Genomic DNA, 12441 nt, shown 5'->3' with positions numbered 1-12441 from the left:
GGAACAAATCAGAATTTTAAAGTAATTTGCCATTTTTCAACTATAGAAACCCGAGTCCTTCAAGTTACACTTCTCACTTCAACCACTCTGAAGGTCCCAGGCATAAGGTCAAAGGTGATCATAGAGCTGACTACCAGTACTGCTACTACTAGTTGAAAGTTAAGCGGCCATTTCCAGCACTGCCAAAATCATACTCCTGTTAAAGAACTCAAGTTTGTATAGTTAGGAAAAATATGTTTCATTGAAAATTTGTGATTTTTCAAGATGTGAAAGATTAAAAATTTGGATTAAGGTTTGAGGGAAAATTATGTTCAGTAGTTAGATGTGAATTTAAAGAATTAAACTCATATTGAATTTATTTTCAGAGTCATGGCTTTGCATTGTTTATGCAGAAAAATATCCACGATAAAGACGCATCATGTACTTTTCCAGTCTTTGTGTACCAAACAAAATGTTTTTGATGTTGTTGTTGTTGGAGGAGGTCATGCAGGTACTGAAGCTTGCGCAGCAGCCGCTAGGATGGGAGCCAGGACCCTCTTAATTACACATAAGAAGTCAACTATAGGTACAGAAATTTACTTATATAATATTTCTGCAGTTATTAAAAGAATGTGTATTTGAAAGATGAAGCATTTTAGGTCATTATCATCAGTGAATGTTTTTTAATTAGGCTAGACATACTCTACTCTAATCCTGTGCTCTTTCTGCTTGAACTCATATGTCTATCATGACTGTTATCCCATTTTTTCATAGTATCCCAGGTCTTCTACATATATTAGTCCTGATGAAGTACTGTACTGTACTTCCATAACTGCTGCAGTTACAGTAAAAGCAGCTGTTCCCCATTCCTTTTCATCACATGTTTGAATTATATTGATTCTGCCTTCTTGCCCCTAATCGCAGTACTGCATTCTGTAGTCAGACATGTTTTTAAAGTACTGTATGAATTTATCATGTCAGTGCCAATGTTTTTACTCTATAGGGTAGCTCAGCACTTATTTACCAATCTTAAGTGTTTACAAATCTTAAGTCATTTATTCCTTTTCATGTACTAATGGGATATTGTTCCTACACAAATACAAACAAATGTCCTTTACGATAGGAGAATAGAAAACAGCAAAGCTGGAACATGGCAGTTATAATTATAACTATAGGTGTAACAACCTACAGGTAGCAGGGAGGCTACCGCCTCCTCACCGGTTCACAGACAATCCACTTAGAGCTCGGTTGTCAGTGAGAGCACACCTCTGTGTAGCTGGAGCTATTTCTTGGCAGAATTTTACTAATTCTTACTTTTTCTTCATTTCAGCATGTTTACTTGAGTAATTGTTTCTTCAAGGATACTTCTTGTTATGTGGAAATGTCCAGGAGTACTACCGAAGACCTGTAGTACTTTCATGAGTGCCCTTGTGGTTGATCCTCATCTATTGTGTCCTCAGTGCCGAGGGCATACTTGTTCTCAAGTTTCCCCTTGTGATGATTATTGGGAGTGGCCATCCTCCCAGTGGGAGAGGTACTGCAGGAGGAGGAAGAAGCCTAAGAGGGATTCTTTGCATTTGAGGTCATCCTTAAAGTCAAAGAAAGACTGGGCAGCTTCTTCCACCACCGGTACTCTTCACCTTTGGCTTCCTCTGAGAGTTATTTTATGAATAAGAGTGTCCACAGATATTTCCTTTATTAGTTGCATCTGGTATCTCATATACTGGATCTAGACCCAATATCTAACTACCCACATATTTTTTGCAGATGGTCAGTTTCCCAGTTTATTAGTCTACTCCTAAATATCAGTATGGATTACAGTTGGTATCTCATTCATTGCATCTCAGTGGTCTGGGTTGCAGGTCTATATCTTCTGCTTGGTAGTAAAAAAATTTCTTGATGGTACATGAGTCGGCTTATTAAAACTGTGGTACTAATCCTCAGAGACCTCATAGCACATTAACCCCCAGAAAAGGGTTTTGAGAAAGGAAAAATCTAGTTTTCAATATTTAACTTAGCCGGTGATTATAATAGCTGCAACTCTGTTGCTCGACAGAAAACTCTAAGGTAAAATTCGCCAGCGATCGCTACACAGGTTGCGGGTGTGCCCAACAGCGCCATCTGTCGTCCAGATACCCAGTACTCAATGTAAACAAAGAACTCAATTTTCTCTCTGTCGTGCTACCGACAAGACGTGCTTATTCGCTGTTGCTAAACTGGATTTGTTTTCACAACTAATTGGTGAAGTACACTATTCTAGTTTTGAGCTTTCGCTGTGCAGGCTTTCTCTTCGCAATTCCTTGAACTCTTTTTGATTACGGATTCTTTGTTGATGACTTTTTGATAGTTTTTGAATTCCCCTTTGACCAATTCAAAATGGCTGACCCTTCACAAGTCCCAAAATTTAGGAAGTGCAATGCTAGGGACTGTTCAAGGCGTCTTCCGAAGGCCTCTATCGACCCTCACACTGTTTGTTCCAATTGTCGGGATAAAACCTGTCAATTGGAAGATCGATGTGAGGAGTGCGTTGGGCTTTCGGAATTCGATTTTATCGAATTCCAAAAGTATACACGTAGGCTAGAGAGAGATAGAGTTAGGAGAAGTTCCTCTCGTTCTATTGACATTTCCTCTCCTCATGCCCCACAACCTATTCCTTCCCCTGTAGTGGTTGCTCCTAATCCCCCTTCTGGCACTCAGGAACCTTCGATGGCTGATATGATGCGTGCCATCCAAGCTCTGGGTGAGAGAGTTGAGTCCCTGGCTAGTGACCGTAATCAGCTCATGGCGGATGTGAAGGAGCTGAAGTGTAAAAGTGCAGTGGGAAGTGTTAAAGTGAGTGATAGTGTTGTGGATAGTGTTGCGCTTGAGGGTTCGTCTGTTTGTGCCTGTCGTCCTCCTAGTCCGGGACCTCTTGCAAGCTCCCAAGTCCAGGGGAGAAGCAATGTCGTACGACAAATGGGTTCGAGAGGCTTTAATCAGCGAACAGACGTTCCCTCCGTGGTATCGGGCGTATCTACCCAAGATCGCCCCTGCCTAACAAAGACGAGAGAGCCCATTTATACCTCGTCTTCGGAAGGTGTTTCTCGCAAGAAACCATGGACCAAGGTCTCACGACCGTTAAAGCGCAAGTCGGTCCCTTCCGCGCAAGTCCAACGGCCCAGCTGTAGCCACTGGGTCAGTTCGGACTCGCTGCAGTCATCCGATGACTGCTCACCTCCTAAGAGAGGCAAAGCGGTACCGCTTCAGACAGTTACACCGTCTGTCGCCGCACCTGCTCCTGTAGACCCTAAGTGGTCTTTACTGCAAGACATGCAGTCGCAGCTAACGTCGCTTATGCAGGACTTTCGTGCGGAGAAGGTTGCTGCCGCACCAGCTAGTGCAGCTTCTTGCCTACAACCACCCACACTCTCGGTTGTGCGTCCTGGGGACGCTGAGGTAACCTTCTCACGCACTCCAGTTGAGAGAGTTCCGCCACCCATGCGTTCCAGTGTGATCTGCCAGCCGCATGTTGACGTTCAGCGACGCACGGAGGTATCCGTTGACGTTCGTGAGGTTCAACAACCGTCAGAGTTGTTTTGTTTTGACGCGGTGCGTCAACCTCCGCAACCCAGTGTGGTTGCCACTGCTCACCCACATCAGTCTAGACAGGCTGGAGTAGACGCTGTGCGTCCCCGCGCTGCTATGGTTGTTGCCAGCTCACAGACTGGGCAACAGTTCCATGACATTGCGTCCGGCTCAGTCACGCATGCACCCGTGTGACCGGACTCAGCTAACCAGCCGTTACCCACTCCGTTGCCGCTTCCTCCTCAATACTTGGATGAGGGACTTTCTGATGATGATGGTGCTGCACACGTAGATGAACCGCATTCAGAACTGGACGAGCCTAAGTCTACGCAACCCTCTTTGGACTTTAGGAAAGTTTTGGCCCTGTTAGAAGAGATGTTTCCGGACCAGTTTGTGTCTGTGGCTCCGCGCTCTCCTCCGTCAGAGTTTGTGTTAGGCATGCCGTCAACCTCTCCTGCCTTTACTAGACTCGTCCTCGCACGCTCGTCCAAGAGAGCTTTACGAGTGATAGGAGAATGGATGCAGTCCAAGAAGAGTTTAGGGAAGACAGCCTTTACGTTTCCCCCTGCTAGACTCTCTTCTAGATCGAGCGTCTGGTATGCCACGGGAGAAGTTCTCGGCTTGGGAGTTCCTGCCTCTGCCCAGGGCGACTTCTCAAGTCTTGTAGACTCTCCCCGCCGCCTAGCCATGAGACGCTCAAAGATATGTTGGTCATCTTCGGACCTGGACCACCTTTTGAAAGGTATATTTAGAGCCTTCGAGGTTTTTAACTTTTTAGACTGGTGTCTAGGAGCTCTAAGCAGAAAGATCTCTCCGACAGAGAAGGAGACTTCCTTGCTCATCATGTCCTGCATGGACAAGGCCGTACGTGATGGGTCTAATGAGCTTGCTGCATCTTTTGTGTCCGGAGTCCTTAAGAAGCGTGAGAACCTATGCTCATTCCTTTCAGCTGGAGTTACACCATGCCAGAGATCCGAACTTCTGTTTGCTCCTCTTTCCAAGTGCCTTTTTCCAGAGGACCTGATTAAGGAGATTGCCGCTTCTTTGATACAGAAGGATACTCACGATCTTGTTGCGTCCTCTGCTCGCAAAGCCTCCCCTTTGCCTACCTTGTCAGCTAGACCAAGGATGGACACTCCAGCGTCCCGTTTTATTCCGCCCTTTCGTGGCAGAGCCTCCAGCAGAGGAGGTGCTCGTGCCGAAGGGAGACGTGGAAAGAAGAAAGGAACCAAGTCCTTTAAGGGCAGAGTCTGACTGCCAGCTTCTTCAGACAGCAGTGGGAGCCAGACTCAAGAACTTCTGGCAGACCTGGGAAAAGAGAGGCGCAGATGCACAATCTGTGAAGTTGCTCAGAGAGGGGTACAAGATCCCGTTTGTACGAAAACCCCCTCTAGCAACGTCTCCCATCGATCTCTCTCCCAGGTACAGAGAGGAAGACAAGAGACGAGCATTGAAACAGGAAGTGTCTCTCTTACTAGAGAAGGGAGCGGTAGTCAAAGTCCTGGACCATCAGACCCCGGGATTCTACAACCGTCTCTTCTTGGTGTCAAAGAAGACAGGAGGGTGGAGGCCGGTGCTAGACGTCAGTGCGCTGAATGTCTTTGTCACAAAGCAGACGTTCTCCATGGAGACCACAAAGTCGGTTCTAGCAGCGGTCAGAAGGGAAGACTGGATGGTCTCGTTAGACCTAAGGGACGCCTACTTCCACGTCCCCATCCACCCGGACTCCCAACCTTTTCTGAGATTCGTTTTCGAAAAGGTTGTCTACCAGTTTCAAGCCCTGTGCTTTGGCCTAAGCACAGCTCCTCTTGTGTTTACAAGGCTGATGAGGAATGTAGCCAAATTCCTTCATTTAGCGGACATCCGAGCCTCCCTCTATTTGGACGACTGGCTTCTCAGAGCTTCTTCCAGTCGTCGCTGTCTGAAGGATCTAAAGTGGACTCTAGATCTGACCAAGGAATTGGGTCTCCTTGTCAATATGGAAAAGTCACAAGTGGTCCCATCCCAAACTATTGTATATTTAGGGATGGAGATTCACAGTCTAGCTTTTCGGGCTTTTCCGTCGGCCCCCAGAACAAACCAAGCCCAGTTATGCATCCAGAACATGCTGAAGAAGGAACGATGTTCAGTCAGGAAGTGGATGAGTCTGATAGGGACGCTATCATCCCTGGAACAGTTTGTGTCATTAGGAAGACTACACCTCCGTCCTCTTCAATATCACCTAGCATTTCACTGGAAAAAGGACAAGACGCTAGAAGCGGTCTCGATCCCCATTTCCGAGAAGATGAAGTCTTGCCTGACATGGTGGAAGGACAGTATCAGCCTCAGAGAGGGTCTGCCCCTGGCTGTTCAGACTCCCAACCACGTTCTCTTCTCGGACGCATCGGACGTAGGCTGGGGCGCGACATTAGACGGTCGGGAATGCTCGGGAATATGGAACTCGAGTCAAAGGACAATGCATATCAACTGCAAGGAGCTACTGGCAGTACATCTGGCCTTGAAAAGCTTCAAGTCTCTCCTTCAAGGCAAAGTGGTGGAGGTGAACTCGGACAACACCACGGCTTTGGCGTACATCTCCAAGCAAGGAGGGACCCACTCTCTGACGTTGTACGAGATCGCAAGGGACCTCCTCACCTGGTCAAAAGGTCTAAACATTTCGCTAGTAACGAGGTTCATCCAAGGCAACTTGAATGTCATGGCAGATTGTCTCAGTCGGAAGGGACAAATCATTCCAACAGAATGGACCCTCCACAAGGATGTATGCAAGAGACTTTGGGCCACCTGGGGCCAGCCAACCATAGATCTCTTCGCAACCTCGATGACCAAGAGGCTCCCAATATATTGCTCACCAATCCCGGACCCAGCAGCAGTTCATATAGATGCCTTTCTCCTAGATTGGTCACATCTAGACCTTTATGCATTCCCTCCGTTCAAGATTGTCAACAAGGTACTGCAGAAGTTCGCCTCTCACGAAGGGACAAGGTTGACGCTAGTTGCTCCCCTCTGGCCCGCGAGAGAATGGTTCACCGAGGTTCTTCGATGGCTAGTAGACGTTCCCAGAACTCTTCCTCTAAGGGTGGACCTTCTACGTCAGCCACACGTAAAGAAGGTACACCAAGGCCTCCACGCTCTTCGTCTGACTGCCTTCAGACTATCGAAAGACTCTCGAGAGCTAGAGGCTTTTCGAAGGAGGCAGCCAGAGCGATTGCTAGAGCAAGGAGAACATCCACCCTTAGAGTCTACCAATCGAAGTGGGAAGTCTTCCGAAACTGGTGCAAGTCAGTATCTGTATCCTCGACCAGTACCTCTGTAACTCAAATAGCTGACTTCCTTTTATACCTGAGGAAAGAACGATCTCTTTCAGCTCCCACTATCAAGGGTTACAGAAGCATGTTGGCATCAGTCTTCCGTCACAGAGGCTTAGATCTTTCCAACAATAAAGATCTACAGGACCTCCTTAAGTCTTTTGAGACCACGAAGGAGCGTCGTTTGGTTACACCTGGTTGGAATTTAGACGTGGTGCTAAGATTCCTCATGTCAGACAGGTTCGAGCTGCTACAATCAGCCTCCCTAAAAGATCTCACCTTAAAGACTCTTTTCCTGGTATGCTTAGCCACAGCTAAAAGAGTCAGTGAGATTCATGCCTTCAGCAAGAACATCGGATTTTCATCTGAAACGGCTACATGTTCTCTACAACTTGGTTTTCTAGCCAAAAACGAGCTGCCTTCTTGACCTTGGCCGAAATCGTTCGATATTCCAAGCTTATCGAATATGGTTGGAAATGAACTAGAAAGAGTCTTATGCCCTGTGAGAGCTCTTAAGTTCTATTTAAAACGAACTAAACCTTTACGAGGCCTGTCTGAAGCTTTATGGTGTTCAGTTAAGAAACCATCTTTGCCTATGTCAAAGAATGCTTTATCCTATTTTATCAGACTGTTAATACGAGAAGCTCATTCCCATCTGAGTGAGGAAGACCAAGCTTTGCTGAAGGTAAGGACACACGAAGTTAGAGCTGTCGCAACTTCCGTGGCCTTTAAACAAAATAGATCTCTGCGAAGTATAATGGACGCAACCTATTGGAGAAGCAAGTCAGTGTTCGTGTCTTTTTATCTTAAGGATGTCCAGTCTCTTTACGAGGACTGCTACACTCTGGGACCATTCGTAGCAGCGAGTGCAGTAGTGGGTGAGGGCTCAACCACTACAATTCCCTAATTCCATAACCTTTTTAATCTTTCTCTTGAAATGTTTTTATTGTTGTTTTTGGGTTGTCCGGAAGGCTAAGAAGCCTTTCGCATCCTGGTTGATTTGGCGGGTGGTCAAAGTCATTTCTTGAGAAGCGCCTAGATTAGGGGTTTTGATGAGGTCCTGTTGTATGGGTTGCAACCCTTGATACTTCAGATCCTAGGGGTCGATCAGCATCCTAAGAGGATCGCGAGGCTCCGTAAGGAAGACGTACTTAAAAAGGCAGAGTAATTGTTCAAGTCGACTTCCTTACCAGGTACCTATTTTTGTTTTTGTTATTTTGATAACTTCTAAAATGAAATAAAAATTCTTAGCTCATAATAATGTAAACATATTTTGCTGGTCTCTACCCACCCCCCTGGGTGTGAATCAGCTATTATAATCACCGGCTAAGTTAAATATTGAAAAATGTTATTTTGATAATAAAATAAATTTTTGAATATACTTACCCGGTGATTATAAATTAAAGGACCCTCCCTTCCTCCCCAATAGAGACGCAGTGGACCGAGGAGAAAATTGAGTTCTTTGTTTACATTGAGTACTGGGTATCTGGACGACAGATGGCGCTGTTGGGCACACCCCCAACCTGTGTAGCGATCGCTGGCGAATTTTACCTTAGAGTTTTCTGTCGAGCAACAGAGTTGCAGCTATTATAATCACCGGGTAAGTATATTCAAAATTTTTTTTTATTATCAAAATAACATTTTTTGCGAGGTGCCGTGTGGTTTCTGGAACCCTCCCTCCTCCCTAGACTTATGGATGGAAGTGGGGCAATTGTTTTTCACTTTTGAATTCAAAGATGGCTGTTGGGCACTAATTGATGTACTTGTAGTATTGCTTTCAACTAGGTAAGATGGTTCCTTTCTATGAGGTGAAGATGTATAATGACGTCACTCATAGCTGATGAATTTCAGCAATTAAGATGCTGTGTCCAGTTATTGTGTGCCTGAACTTGAGGGTCTCCCTTATAAACACATAAGGCCATTCTTTGCATGTTGTTACACTGGCATTAAAGTAGAGAAGTCAATGCTTCTTTGGTATTTATGTCGTGCTGAATTTCCTGTTCTAGCTTATGACAGGAAAGTCCCTGGAGACCACACAGCAATAAGAAAAATAAGTGTTTCCTTCATCAAAACCCCTTTATTATAGCTACACAAACTTAAGTCTTTTGATCAACTTGCTAACCTTAACCACCCCTCTGTAGTCCTATGGCCAATGGAGGATTGATGAGGAGCTTTTGTCTTGAGAGTAGGTGGCAACCTTCACTCTCTCGCTTGCCAACTCCTTCCACCTTGTTCCATACTTCAAATCCTGTTCCATTTTCCACTGATAAAATATCATATATTAAGGAACTTTGGTTTGTATGGCCAGGAAAAATACAAATTAATTTAGAGATCTGTGATTTTTTTTCTGTGTTCTATTGGAAAGCATGAGTTTGAAGTATAGAGCAAATGAATATAGGGAAGGTATTGAAATAATATATTTTATCATAAAAAGTTCCTTTTTGTTATCAGCTAGTATTTCATCTATACCAAAGAATCTCCTTTCTTAATGCTCATGTGGGTGACTTGGAAGATTCGTTTTGAAAGGAGAGGTGAAATTTGGACTTAAGAACTGTAATTTATGAGTTTCAGGATACTAGGCTATTCTTTCCAAGATTGTCAATACAGTATTTCTATTGAATATCATATATCCCATAATGTAGTTTTGAAAAACTTGCTTTCTCATTTTATGACATTGACATAAGATACTCTTTTATGTGTTTGGAAACAAAATGTAGTATCTCCAAGAAAGGATGATCTATGCACCAGCACTATTACTATTTGTATTTAGTTTATCATTCTATGTTCCTGCAGGTGAGATGTCATGCAACCCATCTTTTGGTGGTATTGGAAAGGGTCATTTGATAAAGGAAGTTGATGCATTGGATGGCCTTTGTGGTCGTGTGTGTGATTTATCAGGAGTCCATTATAAGGTACAGGGAAATGTAATTGTTTTCACTATAATACTCAAATATTGTAGGCAATGAGACGTAGTTTGTTTCTATATGAATACAAACCATCATCCTTCAATAGGAGTATGACTTCAGTAAAGCTGGACCGGCCGTTTAAACTTGTTACGAGATAAATATATTTATCTATGGGGGGAGGGTATATATATATATATATATATATATATATATATATATATATATATATATATATATATATATATATATATATATATATATATATGTATACAGTACATGTATATATATATATATATATATATATATATATATATATATATATATATATATATATATATATATATATATATATATATATATATATATATATACAGTACATGTATATATATAGTATATATATATATATATATGTATATATATATATATATATATATATATATATATATATATATATATATATATATATATATATATATATATACAGTACATGTATATATATATATATATATATATATATATATATATATATATATATATATATATATATATATATATATATATACAGTATATATGTATATGTATATATATATATATATATATATATATATATATATATATATATATATATATATATATATATATATATATATATATATATATATATGTATATATATATATATATATATATATATATATATATATATATATTTATATATATATATATATATATATATATATATATATATATATATTTATAAATTTATTTATTTTTGGGCTCAGCCATGTCATCCTGATGGAAGCTTCCTATTGGCAGCTTTCTAAGGGATATTTGACTACAGTGTTACTCCCAGAGAATTGACCATAGGTCTCCAGAATTCTAACTCCTGGCGCAAGTATCCTTAAATTAACTCTTAAGGATATCGCATAATGTCAGGGGATGTATTTCTTGATACGACACATGACAATCTTCACCCCGAATAGAGTTTTTGCTCTGAGGGTGAAGAGTGGCAAATTTGAAGGGGAGCCGTTATCAAGGTTACCCAGTGGATCCCCTCCCGGTACCACTCTTGCGAACTATTCCTTGTTGCAATTAAGTATGGATAGCCGCAGATAGAGTAGTTTCGGGTGGGGATATGTTACACACACAGTACATATACTCCTTTTTTTAGAAAGGAGGGCGGGTCCCTCAGGACGACATGGCTATCTCACCCAAATTTGATTTTTCGCTTTGCTTCAAAATCCGTTTTTTGGGCTCAGCCATGTCGTCCTGATGGAAGTTTACCAGAGAATTACTTGAAAGTACTATATCTGTGGGTTTGTATAAGTGCCTTTACTTTGAATGAGTTCCTTATATGGTCTCCTAGACCTTTATATATGACATTACCGTTATCTGTCATATCCACTAAGCTTAGAACTAGCTTAGGGCTTCCTGCCCCCTGCAGGGAAGGTGTCGACTTCGACTATAAGGATTCAAAGTTTGTATCTCCATAGGGACGGATGGTAAATCTTAGAGATTACCCATTATCCCTTGGAAATCTGTACTCTGATTTCAAGTTGGGCCCTTCTAGGGCTTAATTAAAACTCTAGTATGTTTTATTCGTCTGTTATTGAGATAGCAGCAATAAGACGCAAATACGTTCAGTATTTTACCTTGTAGCTAAATTATCAATTGTAGTTACAATCAGGTATGAATCTGATCTGGCATTGAAAACACATCAGGGTCCATATTTTCTCCTTTTGGGAAAATATGTAATTTCATCAAAATGATGCCACGCAATAGAGATGTGGAACCAAATCTGACTGATATGTACAGATTCGGAAATGCATGAACACCGTGACGCAAACGTTCACTCGGCACTGGTGTTATCGGTCAGATATGTACCTATGTGGAACAGTGTGTTAATCATAGTTATGATTTGCACTTGAGGGTAAATGTACCCATGCACCCGATGCACTGGAAAGTCCCAAAGCAGTTCACTGTTTGTCGCAGGCTTAGACGACGGGTTCTTTAGAACTACCCGCCGTCACCACAACATGTCTTATCTTATGTACTTGCTTTGAATAGTGTTGGAAGAAGTTCCGTGAAGAAGCAATTTTCTTAAGATCATGAACTGCGGGTGAGCTGTCAGGATCCGCTCTGCAAATAAGTAGGTGAGCACTGCTCTCAGTTATTTTAGGGATAGATCGATCCTGAGGTATCGCCTTGGAAAAAACTGACCTTCCTTGAAGTCTGAAGTTCTATGAAGATAGACCTTAAGACCCCCTAATGGGCATAGGGAGACATCTTCCTTTAGTGGGCAGATCCCCCAAGGACCCCACCTTTTGGTCGGCAGCCCGTTTTGGCGAGAAAAATAGGATCGGGAAAGGATTCAGTTCCTCTTCTGTGAACTGAATATGGCCTATATTACATTAACTCTAGCCCCTGAGTGAGGCTATTGCGAACAGAAAATTGACTTTCTGTATTAGCTCCTTTAGAGTACAATCCTCTTTGTTTAACTTCGAAGCTTAGTGTAAGACTTTGACCAACGACCATGTAATTGGTTTTAGAGGGGATGTCAGCTTGGGTCTGGTGTATGCTTTGGTACCTTAAAAAAGGTCTCGCTTATGAGGTTCATCTCAAAAGTGTGTAGAAGACGTCTAGTCAAGGCCGACTTACACGTGGTTATCGTAGTGGAAGTGAAGCCTCG

At 42.4% G+C, this 12441-nt stretch overlaps 1 protein-coding gene across 3 annotated transcripts in view; it reads left to right on the top strand.

The window, feature by feature from the left end:
* The window catches only part of LOC137656232 (protein MTO1 homolog, mitochondrial), a 141836-nt gene that overhangs the window by 18859 nt on the left and 110536 nt on the right, over positions 1 to 12441 (top strand). For all 3 annotated transcript variants that reach the window (XM_068390407.1, XM_068390409.1, XM_068390404.1), the window contains exons 2-3: positions 366 to 565; positions 9642 to 9760. In XM_068390407.1, the coding sequence (XP_068246508.1) occupies positions 370 to 565; positions 9642 to 9760 (315 nt within the window). In that variant the 5' untranslated portion in view covers positions 366 to 369. The remainder of the gene's footprint in view (positions 1 to 365; positions 566 to 9641; positions 9761 to 12441) is intronic.

This window comes from Palaemon carinicauda, chromosome 1, assembly GCF_036898095.1.
Source record: "Palaemon carinicauda isolate YSFRI2023 chromosome 1, ASM3689809v2, whole genome shotgun sequence".
NCBI classification, from domain to species: domain Eukaryota; kingdom Metazoa; phylum Arthropoda; class Malacostraca; order Decapoda; family Palaemonidae; genus Palaemon; species Palaemon carinicauda.
Note: the sequence above shows the minus strand (reverse complement) of the source record. Positions and strands in the feature narration are given on the sequence as shown.